General features: G+C 40.5%; 1 protein-coding gene across 3 annotated transcripts in view; it reads right to left on the bottom strand.

Annotated features, from left to right (window-relative positions):
* Window positions 1-1,818: 1,818 nt before the first annotated feature.
* Window positions 1,819-17,067, bottom strand: part of Vom2r37 (vomeronasal 2 receptor, 37) — a 61,666-nt gene continuing 46,417 nt past the window's right edge. For 2 of the 3 annotated variants that reach the window (XM_039091454.2, XM_039091443.2), the window contains one exon: window positions 1,819-3,749. In XM_039091454.2, coding sequence (XP_038947382.1) covers window positions 2,812-3,749 — 938 coding nt within the window. In that variant the 3' untranslated portion in view covers window positions 1,819-2,811. The remainder of the gene's footprint in view (window positions 3,750-17,067) is intronic. The other variant, NM_001099487.1, reaches the window with a different exon arrangement.

Here is a 17,067-nt window from a genome sequence, read left to right as displayed (position 1 = left end):
CCACAGGAAGCTCAATAAAAGGATGACCAAAATGCAGCTGCTCCTACTACTACTTGAAAGGGGACAAAATATACACAGTAGTGGATATGGAAGCAAAGTTTAGAAAAACAACTGAAAGAACGGCCATTCAGAGCCTGCCCCATATGTGGTCCATATGTGTGTGTGTGTGTGTGTGTGTGTGTGTGTGTGTGTGTGTGTGTATATATATCTCCACCAAAACTAGATAAGATGGATGAAGCTAAGAAGTGGATGCTGACAGGAACTGGATATAGATATCTCCTGAGAAGCACAGCCAGAGCATGTCAAATAGAGAGCCAAATGTTAGCAGCAAATCACTGAACTCAGAACAGGACCCCTGTTGGAGGAATTAGAGAAAGTACTGAAAGAGCTGAAGGTGCTTGTGAGCCCATAAGAACAACCACGCCAACCAAGAAGGGCTCCCAGAAATTACACCACTACCCGAAGACTATAAATGGACTGATCCAGGTCTCCAACTTCATATGTAACAGAGGAAGGCCTTGTTGGGCACCAATGGAAGAAGCCATTTGTCCTGCCAAGGTTAGTTCCCCAGTTTAGGGAAATGTCGATGGGGTTGTGTATGGAGGATGGATGGAGAGGGGAACACCCTTATAGAAGAAAAGGAGGGGAATGAGAAACTGGGAAAGGGAATAACATTAGAAATGTAAAGTAAAAAAATCCAATTGAAAATAAAAGAATGAGGGTATCATGAGGTTTTCTCGCAAGAGGATGGAACTAGAAATTATCATCTTGAGTGAGATAACCCAATCACAAAACAGCACACATGGTATGTATTCACTGATAAGTAGATATTAGCCCCAAATCTTGAAATACCCATGATACAACTCATATACCATATGAAGCTCAAGATGAAAGAAGAAAAAAGTGTGAATGATATAGTCGTACATACAAGGGGAAACAAAATAATCATGGGATGTAGGGGGGCAGAACCTGGGAGGGAAGGAAGAGGAAGAGGGGAAAATGGGGATGGGATCAGGTGTAGGAGGAGACTGAGGGAGAAGTACAGAGGGTCATAAAATTGTTTGGACGTGTGTAGTGGTATGGGATGAGGAACTGGGGGTAGCCACTAGAAAATTCCAGTGCTAGGGAAGCAAAAATTCACAGGCCCCAACAGTGACAACAGTAACCAAAATACCCAACAAACTTGACATAGAACCTGTAGACACCATATCTATTTGTTAGGCACTGCTCCGGGTTAGGGGTGCAGCCACCCACACAACTTAAAATAGTAACCTAGAATTGCTCCTATCTAAAGTAAATGCAAGGACAAGGAGTGGAGCAGAGGTGGAAAGAGAGGCCATCCAGAAACCACCCTATCACACTGTCTATCCCATCTGCAGACACCGAACCCAGATACTATTGCTGATGCCAAGAAGATCTTGTTGACAGGAACCTGGTACAATTACCCCTGAGAGGCTCTGGCAGAGCATGACCAGTACAGATACAGATGCTCACAGCCAATCATTAGACTGAGCATGGGTACCAAAAAGGAAAAGTTAGAAGAGGGGCTGGGGATTTAGCTCAGTGGTAGAGCGCTTACCTAGGAAGCGCAAGGCCCTGGGTTCGGTCCCCAGCTCCGAAAAAAAAAAAAAGAACCAAAAAAAAAAAAAAAAAGCTAAAGTGGTTTGCAACTCCGTAGGAAGAAGAACATTAACAACCAGACCCCCTCAGAGCACCGTGGGAGAAAACACCAGCCAAAGAGTACAAATGGAGGGACCCATGACTCTAGGTGCATATGTAGCAGAGTTCTGCCTGATGTGGCATCAAAAGGAGGGGAGACCCTTGGTCCTGTGGAAGCTCAATGCTGTAGTGAAGGGGGCCTATTGCCTTTAGGCAAGAGTGGGTGGGTAGGTCGAGGAGCAACCTCATAGAAGCTTGGGGAAGGGTTGTATGAGATAGGGGCTTTGTGAAGGGCAAACCAGGGAGTGGAGACAACATTTGAAATGTAAATAAATGAAATAACCAATTGAAAAAGAAGAAAGAGTTTTACTTTTCTCAATGAAGTATATAACCTCCATATTACCTCTGCTGTAGTATTTTGCTAACTCCATCTTTCACAATGCTCTTGTTAATCTAAGCTGAACCTGAATGCCTCTCTACAATGTGGTATGCTCATAACAGATTATGAAATGCCTGCTTAGTCACTCACATCCTGTTCCTGAGCTCTAAGTTTATAAACAGATGCTAGTTACAATTCAGGCATCTCTTGGAGGTATGCACAGTAAGAAGCTTCATTTTTCCTGACTTACAGTACATTAAAATAGAAGGAACTTCTACTATAATTAAAAAACATGTTTTTTTTTTCAGTTCACTGGAAATAAGAACCTGTCAAATTGAATATTGAGAGACACTTTGCTGTAATAGTGGTCCAGTTACAGAGTATACAGAATATAATAGAATAGTCTGGAGTCAATAAACATCAGTCACATAAATATTTTTTGAAAGGGCAAAATGAATGCAATAAAGCTGACATGGTGAGACATTTTCTACAGCAGCACTTTGTATGAGGAGGAACACACTTTTTAATCCATTAGTTTATGCCACACTAGTATAGTTAAGGGACAGTAGGCCAAAAGGAGCACATATTAAAACTGTGTTCCAAAAATTATCCAAAGAACCTAAAACATAATATAAAATGAATGGTTTCAGTACAAAGAGAGTTTAATAGAATTAGATAAAGAACTACAAGTGTACATAATCATATCCTGTTATATCTAAATAAGGTATTTACAATGCTGTGGCACTAGACTAAACCACTATCATAGATAAATTTTAATTTTTAACTAAATTTAAATGGATATTGCTTTTTGAATGTTTTTTGTGCCTGATACCAGGACAGGAGTTTTTTTCTGTCCTTAACAAAATAATGTAGCACTTGGGTGCAAAAATCAATCCAAGGAGTGCTATACTGGAAGCCAAGATGGAGAATACTTCCATAGCCACCATGACCTTTCCTTTTGTGCTGTGATAGACAGGGAGGAACGTGATCCAAACACAGAAGAATACCTGCATGCTGAATGACAGGAACTTGGCTTCATTGAATGTGTCAGGCAGATTCCTGGACAAGAAGGCCATGGTGTAGCTCCCAAGTGCTAAGGAGCAGAGGTACCCCAGGACAGTGTGGAAGGCAACTGTTGAACCCATGTTGCACACAATGATGATGTGACCAAGCTCGGCATGAGTATCTTGATCAATGAAGGGTGGAGAGGTAACTAACCAGATTCCACAGATAATAATTTGGATCAGTGTGCAGAAGGGAATGATGAAATTAGGGGCTCTTGATACCATTAACCACCTCACCATTCTAGCTGGAACAGTGGCCTTGAATGCAATAACCACAGTAATGGCTTTGGCCAACACTGTGGAGAGAGCCACAGTAAACAAAATTCCAAATGCTGTCTGCTGCAAGATGCAAGTGGCTGTCCTGGGCTGTCCAATGAAGAGCAAGGAACTGAGGAAACAGATGAAGAGTGTCAATAGCAGGATATAGCTGAGAGACCGGTTGTTAGCCTTGACAATGGGTGTGTCTCTGTGCTTCACAAAGACAACAAGAACCACAGCTGTCAGCACAGAGAAGCCCAGTGCTGTGATGGTGAGTGCCATTCCCAGTGGCTCTTCATAGGCCAAAAAGCTCACAGATTTCCGGAGGCAGTGGTTCTTTTCTGCGTTGGCATAGTGACTTTCTGGGCACTTCACACACTGATCCATATCTGTTTACAAATGAAAGTGACAGTGAATTAATTTTCAGGTGTTCACATACCCACTAATATATTAATTATCCCCAGCTGATTGAAGTGCTTCCTGATTCACCTCTTTTTATTGTTTCAGAAAGGCATTTTTAAGGATTCTGTACATTATTTCAAATCTATACTGTGCTCTTTGCCTATGCTGACAAAAATCAAACAGCCCACTGCCTTTGCTCTCTCTTTGAATGCTTTCCTGCAGTTTGTGACTCTGTTGCATCTATTTTATGAGTCCTAACATTTCAGAGCAATATTGTATAATTGCAATTTGATTCTGACGTGACCTTATGAAACATGTCTAATTCTGGACTTATATTTCGTACAATACTGGCATTAGTGTTTGAGATTCATTTCCTAAATGGTGTTCTCCGATTTTGGACCCATATTTACTTATCTTCATAAAATCTCTTGGGAATCTCAATTTGGTAAATACTCTGAATGATTTCAAACTAAAAATGCCATTGTATACTTGGAGCTTAATTCCTTCACTAGTATAATGTTGTAACATTTAGCTATGGCATTATTTGTTAACACAGAGGTAAAGAACTATTACTAGGCATTAAAAAATAGTTTTTCGGGGGCTGGGGATTTAGCTCAGTGGTAGAGTGCTTACCTAGGAAGCGCAAGGCCCTGGGTTCGGTCCCCAGCTCCGAAAAAAAGAACCCAAAAAAAAATAGTTTTTCAATATTCTGTTCCTAACTATTTGTGAGTTTTACCTTGAAATAAAAACATGTACCTCAGTTTATGAGGCCATATTTCCATTACATTTATCCTTTGCATATTTCTGAACACTATCAACCTTATCAAGGGATTTTCTCTGCTTTATACTTTTGAGCTAACATTTATCAAGGTTATTTTCAGAAGAACGTAATTTCCACTTTGATATCTTGGGTTTTATTTTTTACTTTAATGATCATGGAAATCTACCCATATTTTCTCAAGCTTTTTACATATTCACAACTTCTCCCTTTGCTTCTACTATGAGCATTTTGCTGTTGCTTTTGTATTGTCTATCTTTGACTTACTTAAGAAACATGATGTCGCTCTCTGCTCCCAGACCCCGTGAGAGAGAGAGACCTCACCGCCTGGTCAGGTGGGCACTCCTGAGGCTGCAGAGCGGAAGAGACCACCAACACTGCTCACCCCTGCCCACATCCCTGGCCCAAGAGGAAACTGTATAAGGCCTCTGGGCTCCCATGGGGGAGGGCCCAGGAGCGGCAGGACCCCTGCCTGAGACACCGCCTGAACCTGAAGAAACATGATGTCTATGTCATTAACTAACTTATGTAAGGATGACACTTTATTTGAAAATCAGGATTTACTTATTCTACCACCTTTCATCAATGATATCTTGAATTGTAAATTGTTATCATGTGTATTTTCACATTAATATGCCTTATGTATGGTTGGAAATATATTCATTAAAATAAAATTGTGCAGGACTTTGTATCCATGACTGAAGTTCTCTTATTCTGTGAATACTGAAAATATCTGTGGGCATTCCATATAGCTTAAGTGTGGACATAAGGGATTTATCAAAGGAGTATTTCATGTCAAAGGTACTATGAGCTCACATGGAAATTCATAGTGGTTGGATTTCGTATCACATAAGGATGAACTCAATGCTGTCCTTGAACTTAATCTACTTATAGTCCAAAACCCATCTAAATATTTGGTTTTACATACATTATAAAGTGACATTGTCATTCATATCCCAAGAAACCTATCTTTTTATTGAAGAATTATTTATTTTATGTATATGAGTGGTATACTGTAGCTGTCTTCTGACACACATGAAGAGAACATTGGGTCACATTACAGATGGTTGTGAACCACAATGTGGTTGCTGGGAATTGAACTCAGGACCTCTGGAAGAGCAGTTAGTTCTCTCAACCACTGATCCATCTCTCCAGCCCCCAAGAAGGTTATCTTAACCGTGATCTGTGACAAAGTCCAACAGATATGACTGTGGAAGATCATGAAGTAAGTGATACCTATCCATACACAAGCACTTCATAACTATGCATTCTAAGACATAGTGGAAATAACATTATAATGATTATAAGATGAGGACTGAAAGCTGCCTCCTTCCAGGCAATATATTCATTGTTTTATGGAACTCTAAATGATTAAGGATAAGTATTTTTGTTGTTTCTGCATAAGTATGAGTTGTAATAAAATGAGGAAATTATCTTACCCTTCCATGCTAAACTATCCCCTGCAAAAACAGTCAAGGAAAGAAGTTAATTATTTCACTTTTAACAGTTGCTAACTACACTGGGTTTCCAAGTACATTCTAGTAGTTCTTTAAGGGATTTACTCTTTAAGGGCTTCTACTTGTTTACTTGTGTTGTCCTGTAATACCTTAAGGTAGTTATTTATGACCTTCTTAAAGTCCTCCATCATCATAATAAAATGTGATTTTAAATCTAGGTCTTGCTTTTCCGGTGTGTTTGGATATCCAGTGTATGCTGTGGTGGAAGAACTGGCCTCTGATGATGTCAAGTAGTCTTGGTTTCTGTTGCTTGGGTTCCTGCAGTTGGCTCTTGCCATCAGTTTGTCTCTGGTGTTAGCCATTCTTACTGTTTCTAATGGTGGGTTGACCTTCCTGTGGGCCTGTGTTACAGCACTTCTATAGACCTGTATTCCTGTTTTCTTTCAGCCAGTTTTGGAACATAGTATTCTGCTCTCAGGGGTGCATTCGCTCCTGACGGCTGGCTTTCAGCTTTCTGTGAGGACAGCAACCAGAACGGCCCTGCCCCTACTGCTTCTAGGTCCCTGTGCACAGGGGGCACAGATGGCACTAGGCATTTTCCTCTTGAGTCAGGAATGTGAGTGGAGAGTAGTCTCCTCTGGGTTCTCAAGGGTGCCTGCACCTCTGAGGGTCTAGCTCCCCACACCCCATGGAATTTCAGTGCAGGGAGCTGTTTGACAGGTTTGGTTCAGATCCAGGTGCAGATCCTGTAACTGATTGCACCTATTTTCCTGTGTTTAGAGGCACTATGCAGTTCCTTCTTGGGCCAGGGATGTGGGCAAAGGTGGGCAGTAGTGGCAGTCTGTCCTGCCCTGCAGTCTCAGGATTGCCCGCACTTTTGGGTGATCAGCTCTCTCTAGACCAAATCCTCCCAAATCATTCAAAGCACTTCAGCAGAACAATTTCCCCAGCTTTCTGTTCCCCTGAGCTCCCATCTCCTTGGATTCCACATATCTTGACCTCTGCCTTCCTCCCCCACTGGTTGCTTTGTCTCATATACCAATTTCAATATAAACCCTCTGCTATTCTAAGAGTCACTCAGCCCAGAGCAAAAATGGAGGCTAAGGCAGACCTACAAGCACTTCTACTTCCTGTGAAATTCAATCCCCTCAGTTTAATTTCCATGTCTGTAGCAGAATATTTTTATATCCTTTTGGAACCCATCAACAGATCACAAGAACCTTCTTACATTTCTCTCCCCTTACTCATTCTAACAACAGCAGGCCTTCTCTGTGAATACAACTGCTGAGCAGGCAAGTGAAACACAGCCATTACACTATTGAAATATCCAGAGAGGTAACATAAATCATGTAACAATACACCCAAATACAAAGACAAATATTCAAAAATCAGTTCTGAGACATATAATTATCCCAATCCTAGACACCTAAGTGATGGCATAACAACACAATCAATAACAGCCAAAGTAACATATATACAATAGAACAGAGCTATCCTATCACATCTGATTCAGAATATTCTGCATGCTTGAAGCACAAATAAAAGGCTGCAACACAGATTATGTAAAAGTGATGGATGTCCTCAATGATAATGTAAATAAATCCCATAAGATATCCAGGAAAACACACAAAACTTGAAGGAAAGGAATAAATCTCTTAAAGAAAGCCAAAAAACATTGAAATAAATAAAATCAGAAAAGAAGACACAAAATGAGAAAATTAGGGATGTTTTAGAAAAAAATAAATCTATCAGTCAGAGAAAATGTTAAATCCAAAAATCACCTTAAACAAAGAAACAGTAAATCTGGAATACTTTGAGAAAACCAAATCTAAAAATAATAGATATAGAAGAAAGAGAAGAAACCCATTTTAAATCCTATGCTTTCAACAAAAAATATCAATTTTTTCTTGAGATAAAGAATAAACCTATAAATGTTCAAGAAGCATACTGAGCACCAGAAAAGATTCCCATGCCACATGTTAATAAAAACGTAAAACACATACGACAAAGAAAGGATATTGAAAACAACAAGTGGATGATATGAAGCAGAATATAAAGAAGACATAAAAATTTCAACTGACACCTCTTTAGTTACTCTAAGTCCAGAAGGGCTTGGAGAGATGCCCTCTGTATGATTCCAGCCCAGATGATTCTAGCCAGCTAAATTTTTTAAAGTTTAATTTTCTCTTTAAATAAGAAAATTGGGTAAGGGAATCAAAATTGAAAAACAGTAACACTTATTTGACAAGATAGCATCCAAAATCTTAAACATAGGCTATTATATTCAGATTAAAAGATATTAAAGAATAAACCACAGTATGCAGAAGGGGAAACACAGAAAACGCAACATACAGTATGTCTAAACATTTTGAAATAATAATTTAATGGTAAAAGTTGAAAAATTATGCTGTTTTTGCTAGAGATTAGGTGCATGTTTTGATCTGTTTCTCTCAAATATAATCAGAGTTGATAATTTCTTTCAGTACAAAGTAACCAACAAATATATACAAAATATTTATTTGCTAATAATTTCCCTGCTCAATCAACATAGATCCAAAAAATAAAAGAAGTCAAATTTAAACAATATCTATTAACAAATCTAGCCATAGAAAATGTGAGTGGAAATACTCTAATTTATTGAGGTTAACTACATTGAAAATCCTAGGAAACAGAATACTCTCACTGCAAAATTAATAGAAGCAAAACACACAATGTCACCACTGCTACCACCACTACTACCACCACCAGCAGCCACAACGGTGCAATAAAAGAAATTGATAGTTATTGGTCATTGATATATCTTAATATCAATGATCTGTTTATGGATGCAGAGGTACTAAATATAGGAACACAATAAAAATAGTATACAGAGAATGTCCACAGCTCTTGGTGCCTACATTAAAAAAATAAGCAAGTCTTATATAAAGAACTCAACGGTATACCTGAAAAGTCTAGAACAAAAGAGGTAATCATACCCATAAGGATTAAATCTGCAGAAATCATAGAAGCCTTATTGAGGGTAGCCAGAAACCTGAAGCAACCGTCATGAATTTTGTAGGCAAATGTATGGAAGTAGGAAATGTTATTTTGAGTGAGGATATGCATGGTATGCACTCACTGATAAGTTAATATTATCCAAAATGTACAGAACATGCATGATACAACCCACTTACCAGAAGCAGTTTAGCAAGGAAGGTCCAAGTGAGGATGCTTCAATAGCATTTAAAAGGGGAAATGAAATAATCACAGGAGACAAAGGGAGGAAGGGACTTGGATTGGAGATCAGAGAGGGAGTAGAAAAGGGAACATGTAGGATGTCATACAGGTGAGAGTGGGCACAGGATTGAATAAGGCCTGTCATTGGATAATAAAGGATGGGTGAGAGAAAATTTGAGGGAGAAGGAGGAGTCTGGAACTGACAGGAGACTGGAGAAGGCTCAGAGTAGCTGTGGAGAGAACATGGAGGCTAACATTAAGATTCCACTCTGGAATAACAGGTTGTTATGAATATTCTTTTTTTTATTTTTATTTTATTTTTTTTTATTAACTTGAGTATTTCTTATATACATTTCAAGTGTTATTCCCTTTCCCGGTTTCCGGGCAAAATACCCCTCCCCCCTCCCCTTCCTTATGGGTGTTCCCCTCCCAACCCTCCCCCCATTGCCGCCCTCCCCCCATAGTCTAGTTCACTGGGGGTTCAGTCTTAGCAGGACCCAGGGCTTCCCCTTCCACTGGTGCTCTTACTAGGATATTCATTGCTACCTATGGGGTCAGAGTCCAGGGTCAGTCCATATATAGTCTTTAGGTAGTGGCTTAGTCCCTGGAAGCTCTGGTTGCTTGACATTGTTGTACTTTTGGGGTCTCGAGCCCCTTCAAGCTCTTCCAGTTCTTTCTCTGATTCCTTCAACGGGGGACCTATTCTCAGCTCAGTGGTTTGCTGCTGGCATTCGCCTCTGTATTTGCTGTATTCTGGCTGTGTCTCTCAGGAGCGATCTACATCCGGCTCCTGTCGGTCTGCACTTCTTTGCTTCATCCATCTTGTCCAATTGGGTGGCTATATATGTATGGGCCACCTGTGGGGCAGGCTCTGAATGGGTGTTCCTTCAGTCTCTGTTTTAATCTTTGCCTCTCCCTTCCCAGCCAAGGGTATTCTTTTTCCTCATTTAAAGAAGGAGTGAAGCATTCACATTTTGATCATCCGTCTTGAGTTTCGTTTGTTCTAGGGATCTAGGGTAATTCAAGCATTTGGGCTAATAGCCACTTATCAATGAGTGCATACCATGTATGTCTTTCTGTGATTGGGTTAGCTCACTCAGGATGATATTTTCCAGTTCCAACCATTTGCCTACGAATTTCATAGACTCGTTGTTTTTGATAGCTGAGTAATATTCCATTGTGTAGATGTACCACATTTTCTGTATCCATTCCTCTGTTGAAGGGCATCTCGGTTCTTTCCATTTTCTGGCTATTATAAATAAGGCTGCGATGAACATAGTGGAGCACGTGTCTCTTTTATATGTTGAGGCATCTTTTGGGTATATGCCCAAGAGAGGTATAGCTGGATCCTCAGGCAGTTCAATGTCCAATTTTCTGAGGAACTTCCAGACTGATTTCCAGAATGGTTTTACCAGTCTGCAATCCCACCAACAATGGAGGAGTGTTCCTCTTTCTCCACATCCTCGCCAGCATCTGCTGTCACCTGAGTTTTTGATCTTAGCCATTCTCACTGGTGTGAGGTGAAATCTCAGGGTTGTTTTGATTTGCATTTCCCTTATGACTAAAGATGTTGAACATTTCTTTAGGTGTTTCTCAGCCATTCGGCATTCCTCAGCTGTGAATTCTTTGTTTAGCGCTGAACCCCATTTTTTAATAGGGTTATTTGTTTCCCTGCGGTCTAACTTCTTGAGTTCTTTGTATATTTTGGATATAAGGCCTCTATCTGTTGTAGGATTGGTAAAGATCTTTTCCCAATCTGTTGGTTGCCGTTTTGTCCTAACCAACGTGTCCTTTGCCTTACAGAAGCTTTGCAGTTGTATGAGATCCCATTTGTCGATTCTTGATCTTAGAGCATAAGCCATTGGTGTTTTGTTCGGGAAATTTTTTCCAGTGCCCATGTGTTCCAGATGCTTCCCTAGTTTTTCTTCTATTAGTTTGAGTGTGTCTGGTTTGATGTGGAGGTCCTTGATCCACTTGGACTTAAGCTTTGTACAGGGTGATAAGCATGGATCGATCTGCATTCTTCTACATGTTGCCCTCCAGTTGAACCAGCACCATTTGCTGAAAATGCTATCTTTTTTCCATTGGATGGTTTTGGCTCCTTTGTCAAAAATCAAGTGACCATAGGTGTGTGGGTTCATTTCTGGGTCTTCAATTCTATTCCATTGGTCTATCTGTCTGTCTCTGTACCAATACCATGCAGTTTTTATCACTATTGCTCTGTAATACTGCTTGAGTTCAGGGATAGTGATTCCCCCTGAAGTCCTTTTATTGTTGAGGATAGCTTTAGCTATCCTGGGTTTTTTGTTATTCCAGATGAATTTGCAAATTGTTCTGTCTAACTCTTTGAAGAATTGGATTGGTATTTTGATGGGGATTGCATTGAATCTGTAGATCGCTTTTGGTAAAATGGCCATTTTTACTATATTAATCCTGCCAATCCATGAGCATGGGAGATCTTTCCATCTTCTGAGGTCTTCTTCAATTTCTTTCCTCAGTGTCTTGAAGTTCTTATTGTACAGATCTTTTACTTGCTTGGTTAAAGTCACACCGAGGTACTTTATATTATTTGGGTCTATTATGAAGGGTGTCTTTTCCCTAATTTCTTTCTCGGCTTGTTTCTCTTTTGTATAGAGGAAGGCAACTGATTTATTTGAGTTAATTTTATACCCAGCCACTTTGCTGAAGTTGTTTATCAGCTTTAGTAGTTCTCTGGTGGAACTTTTGGGATCACTTAAATATACTATCATGTCATCTGCAAATAGTGATATTTTGACTTCTTCTTTTCCGATCTGTATCCCCTTGATCTCCTTTTGTTGTCTGATTGCTCTGGCTAGAACTTCAAGAACTATATTGAATAAGTAGGGAGAGAGTGGGCAGCCTTGTCTAGTCCCTGATTTTAGTGGGATTGCTTCGAGTTTCTCTCCATTTAGTTTAATGTTAGCAACTGGTTTGCTGTATATGGCTTTTACTATGTTTAGGTATGGGCCTTGAATTCCTATTCTTTCCAGGACTTTTATCATGAAGGGGTGTTGAATTTTGTCAAATGCTTTCTCAGCATCTAATGAAATGATCATGTGGTTTTGTTCTTTCAGTTTGTTTATATGATGGATCACGTTGATGGTTTTCCGTATATTAAACCATCCCTGCATGCCTGGGATGAAGCCTACTTGATCATGGTGGATGACTGTTTTGATGTGCTCTTGAATTCGGTTTGCCAGAATTTTATTGAGTATTTTTGCGTCGATATTCATAAGGGAAATTGGTCTGAAGTTCTCTTTCTTTGTTGTGTCTTTGTGTGGTTTAGGTATAAGAGTAATTGTGGCTTCGTAGAAGGAATTCGGTAGTGATCCATCTGTTTCAATTTTGTGGAATAGTTTGGATAATATTGGTATGAGGTCTTCTATGAAGGTTTGATAGAATTCTGCACTAAACCCGTCTGGACCTGGGCTCTTTTTGGTTGGAAGACGTTTAATGACTGCTTCTATTTCCTTAGGAGTTATGGGGTTGTTTAACTGGTTTATCTGTTCCTGATTTAACTTCGATACCTGGTATCTGTCTAGGAAATTGTCCATTTCCTGAAGATTTTCAAATTTTGTTGAATATAGGTTTTTATAGTAAGATCTGATGATTTTTTGAATTTCCTCTGAATCTGTAATTATGTCTCCCTTTTCATTTCTGATTTTGTTAATTTGGACGCACTCTCTGTGTCCTCTCGTTAGTCTGGCTAAGGGTTTATCTATCTTGTTGATTTTCTCAAAGAACCAACTTTTGGTTCTGTTGATTCTTTCTATGGTCCTTTTTGTTTCTACTTGGTTGATTTCAGCTCTGAGTTTGATTATTTCCTGCCTTCTACTCCTCCTGGGTGTATTTGCTTCTTTTTGTTCTAGAGCTTTTAGGTGTGCTGTCAAGCTGCTGACATATGCTCTTTCCTGTTTCTTTCTACAGGCACTCAGCGCTATGAGTTTTCCTCTTAGCACAGCTTTCATTGTGTCCCATAAGTTTGGGTATGTTGTATCTTCATTTTCATTAAATTCTAAAAAGTTTTTAATTTCTTTCTTTATTTCTTCCTTGACCAGGTTATCATTGAGTAGAGCATTGTTCAATTTCCACGTATATGTGGGCATTCTTCCCTTATTGTTATTGAAGACCAGTTTTAGGCTGTGGTGGTCCGATAGCACGCATGGGATTATCTTTATCTTTCTGTACCTGTTGAGGCCCGTTTTTTGACCAATTATATGGTCAATTTTGGAGAAAGTACCATGAGGAGCTGAGAAGAAGGTATATCCTTTTGGTTTAGGATAGAATGTTCTATAAATATCCGTTAAGTCCATTTGGCTCATGACTTCTCTTAGTCTGTCGACATCACTGTTTAATTTCTGTTTCCATGATCTGTCCATTGATGAGAGTGGGGTGTTGACGTCTCCCACTATTATTGTGTGAGGTGCAATGTGTGCTTTGAGCTTTAGTAAGGTTTCTTTTACGTATGTAGGTGCCCTTGTATTTGGGGCATAGATATTTAGGATTGAGAGTTCATCTTGGTGGATTTTTCCTTTGATGAATATGAAGTGTCCTTCCTTATCTTTTTTGATGAATTTTAGTTGGAAATTGATTTCATTTGATGTTAGAATGGCTACTCCAGCTTGCTTCTTCTGACCATTTGCTTGGAAAGTTGTTTTCCAGCCTTTCACTCTGAGGTAGTGTCTGTCTTTGTCTCTGAGGTGTGTTTCCTGTAGGCAGCAGAATGCAGGGTCCTCGTTGCGTATCCAGTTTGTTAATCTATGTCTTTTTATTGGGGAGTTGAGGCCATTGATATTGAGAGATATTAAGGAATAGTGATTATTGCTTCCCTTTATATTCATATTTGGATGTGAGGTTATGTTTGTGTGCTTTCATTCTCTTTGTTTTGTTGCCAAGACGATTAGTTTCTTGCTTCTTCTAGGGTATAGCTTGCCTCCTTATGTTGGGCTTTACCATTTATTATCCTTTGTAGTGCTGGATTTGTAGAAAGATATTGTGTAAATTTGGTTTTGTCATGGAATATCTTGGTTTCTCCATCAATGTTAATTGAGAGTTTTGCTGGATACAGTAACCTGGGCTGGCATTTGTGTTCTCTTAGGGTCTGTATGACATCAGTCCAGGATCTTCTGGCCTTCATAGTTTCTGGCGAGAAGTCTGGTGTGATTCTGATAGGTCTCCCTTTATATGTTACTTGACCTTTTTCCCTTACTGCTTTTAATATTCTTTCTTTATTTTGTGCTTTTGGTGTTTTGAGAATTATGTGACGGGAGGTGTTTCTTTTCTGGTCCAATCTATTTGGAGTTCTGTAGGCTTCTTGTATGTCTATGGGTATCTCTTTTTTTAGGTTAGGGAAGTTTTCTTCTATGATTTTGTTGAAGATATTTACTGGTCCTTTGAGCTGGGAGTCTTCACTCTCTTCTATACCTATTATCCTTAGGTTTGATCTTCTCATTGAGTCCTGGATTTCCTGTATGTTTTGGACCAGTAGCTTTTTCTGCTTTACATTATCTTTGACAGTTGAGTCAATGATTTCTATGGAATCTTCTGCTCCTGAGATTCTCTCTTCCATCTCTTGAATTCTGTTGGTGAGGCTTGTATCTACAGCTCCTTGTCTCTTCTTTTGGTTTTCTATATCCAGGGTTGTTTCCATGTGTTCTTTCTTGATTGCTTCTATTTCCATTTTTAATTCCTTCAACTGTTTGATTGTGTTTTCCTGGAATTCTTTCAGGGATTTTTGCGATTCCTCTCTGTAGGCTTTTACTTGTTTATTAATGTTTTCCTGTGCTTCCCTAAGTGTGTTCATGTCTTTCTTGAAGTCCTCCAGCATCATGATCAAATATGATTTTGTAACTAGATCTTGCTTTTCTGGTGTGTTTGGATATTCCATGTTTGTTTTGGTGGGAGAATTGGGCTCCGATGATGCCATGTAGTCTTGGTTTCTGTTGCTTGGGTTCCTGCGCTTGCCTCTCGCCATCAGATTATCTCTAGTGTTACTTTGTTCTGCTATTTCTGACAGTGGCTAGACTGTCCTATAAGCCTGTGTGACAGGAGTGCTGTAGACCTGTTTTCCTCTCTTTCAGTCAGTTATGGGGACAGAGTGTTCTGCTTTCTGGCGTGTAGTTTTTCCTCTCTACAGGTCTTCAGCTGTTCCTGTGGGCCTGTGTCTTGAGTTCACCAGGCAGCTTTCTTGCAGCAGAAAATTTGGTCTTACCTGTGGTCCCGAGGCTCAGGTTCGCTCGTGGGGTGCTGCCCACGGGCTCTCTGCAGTGGCAGCAACCAGGAAGACCTGTGCCGCCCCTTCCGGGAACTTCAGTGCACCAGGGTTCCAGATGGTCTTTGGCTTTTTCCTCTGGCGTCCGAGATGTGTGTGCAGGGAGCAGTCACTTCTGGTTTCCCAGGCTTGTCTGCCTCTCTGAAGGTTTAGCTCTCCCTCCCACGGGATTTGGGTGTAGAGAACTGTTTATCCGGTCTGTTTCTTTCAGGTTCCGGCGGTGTCTCAGGCACAGGGGTCCTGCCGCTCCTGGGCCCTTCCCCACGGGAGCCCAGAGGCCTTATACAGTTTCCTCTTGGGCCAGGGATGTGGGCAGGGGTGAGCAGAGTTGGTGGTCTCTTCTGCTCTGCAGCCTCAGGAGTGCCCACCTGACCAGGCGGTTGGGTCTCTCTCTCACCGGGTCTGGGAGCAGAGAGCTGCTGCCCCGGGTCTGGGAGCAGAGAGCTGCTGCCATGAATATTCTTAAAGGATGGTTGTGTAAAGGGCGTTGTATGTTCAGGTGGGCAATTATATCTTATCAATTGGATCAAAGGTTATTGTGTTGTGTGTTCTTTCTTGTGGTGAATTAAGTTTAAGAGTATGTGGTGGATGGGACACTAATCTGCCACGGAGTTGGGATGTGTGTTTCTGGCAAGATATCTAGCAGATATTTTTAGGTGCTGTGGTGCTAGATCTAGTGGGGGCAAAAGAAAAACATTTTAATAAAATTTTACAACAACAGTTGCTCAGGTATTGGGAGTGGGAACAAGAGAGGAGCCCAGGAGAATGAATGCAAATATGCAAATGCTGGAGACAGAGCATGGTTGGGGAGAACCTCTACAAAGTCCCAGTGACCTGCGATGTGAGAGGCTCACAGGAATCAATGGGGGTGACCTTAGCTGACATGACCTACTGTGGGCATTAGAATCTAAAGTGACCACCTTTAGTAGATAGATAGGGAGGGCTCGTAATGGAGGGATGGAGTCACCAATTTTCATCTAAAATTTTTGTCCCAAAATGGAGCAGAGACTGAACAAAGTTTATCTAGTACTGGTCAAACTTGGGATCAATTCCATGGACAGACAGCAAACCCTGACACTATTACTAATGCCAAGTTTTGCTTGGAGACAGGAGAGTTAATGGGGCTGCCTTCTGAGAGTTTCTACCAGCAACTGACTGAGACAGAAGCAGATACTTCAGGCAAGCAATGGAGTGAGGTTAGGGACCCCTACAGAAGAGGTAGGAGAAGAATTGAAAGACCTGAATGTAATGGTAACCCCATAGGAAGACCAAAAGTGTCAATTAACCCAGAACCTTGGAAGATCCCAGAGTCTAAAGCACCAAACAAAGAGAATAAAGTGGCTAGTTGGAGTCCCCCAGCACATATGTAACACATGGCATTTTTGTCTGGCCCCAGTAAGAGAGGATGTGCAAAATCCTGTCCCAGGGAAGGATAATACCCCTCCCCCTATAGGGAAACCTCTGAGACGTAAAAGAGAAGAAGGATGGGGTGAAGAACTCTGGGAGGGAGGACGGAAAGGGGGATCAACATATGGGATATAAAAAATAAAATAAATAATTCA

Source organism: Rattus norvegicus, chromosome 1 (genome assembly GCF_036323735.1).
Source record: "Rattus norvegicus strain BN/NHsdMcwi chromosome 1, GRCr8, whole genome shotgun sequence".
In the NCBI taxonomy this organism is placed as follows: Eukaryota; Metazoa; Chordata; class Mammalia; order Rodentia; family Muridae; genus Rattus; species Rattus norvegicus.
Note: the sequence above shows the minus strand (reverse complement) of the source record. Positions and strands in the feature narration are given on the sequence as shown.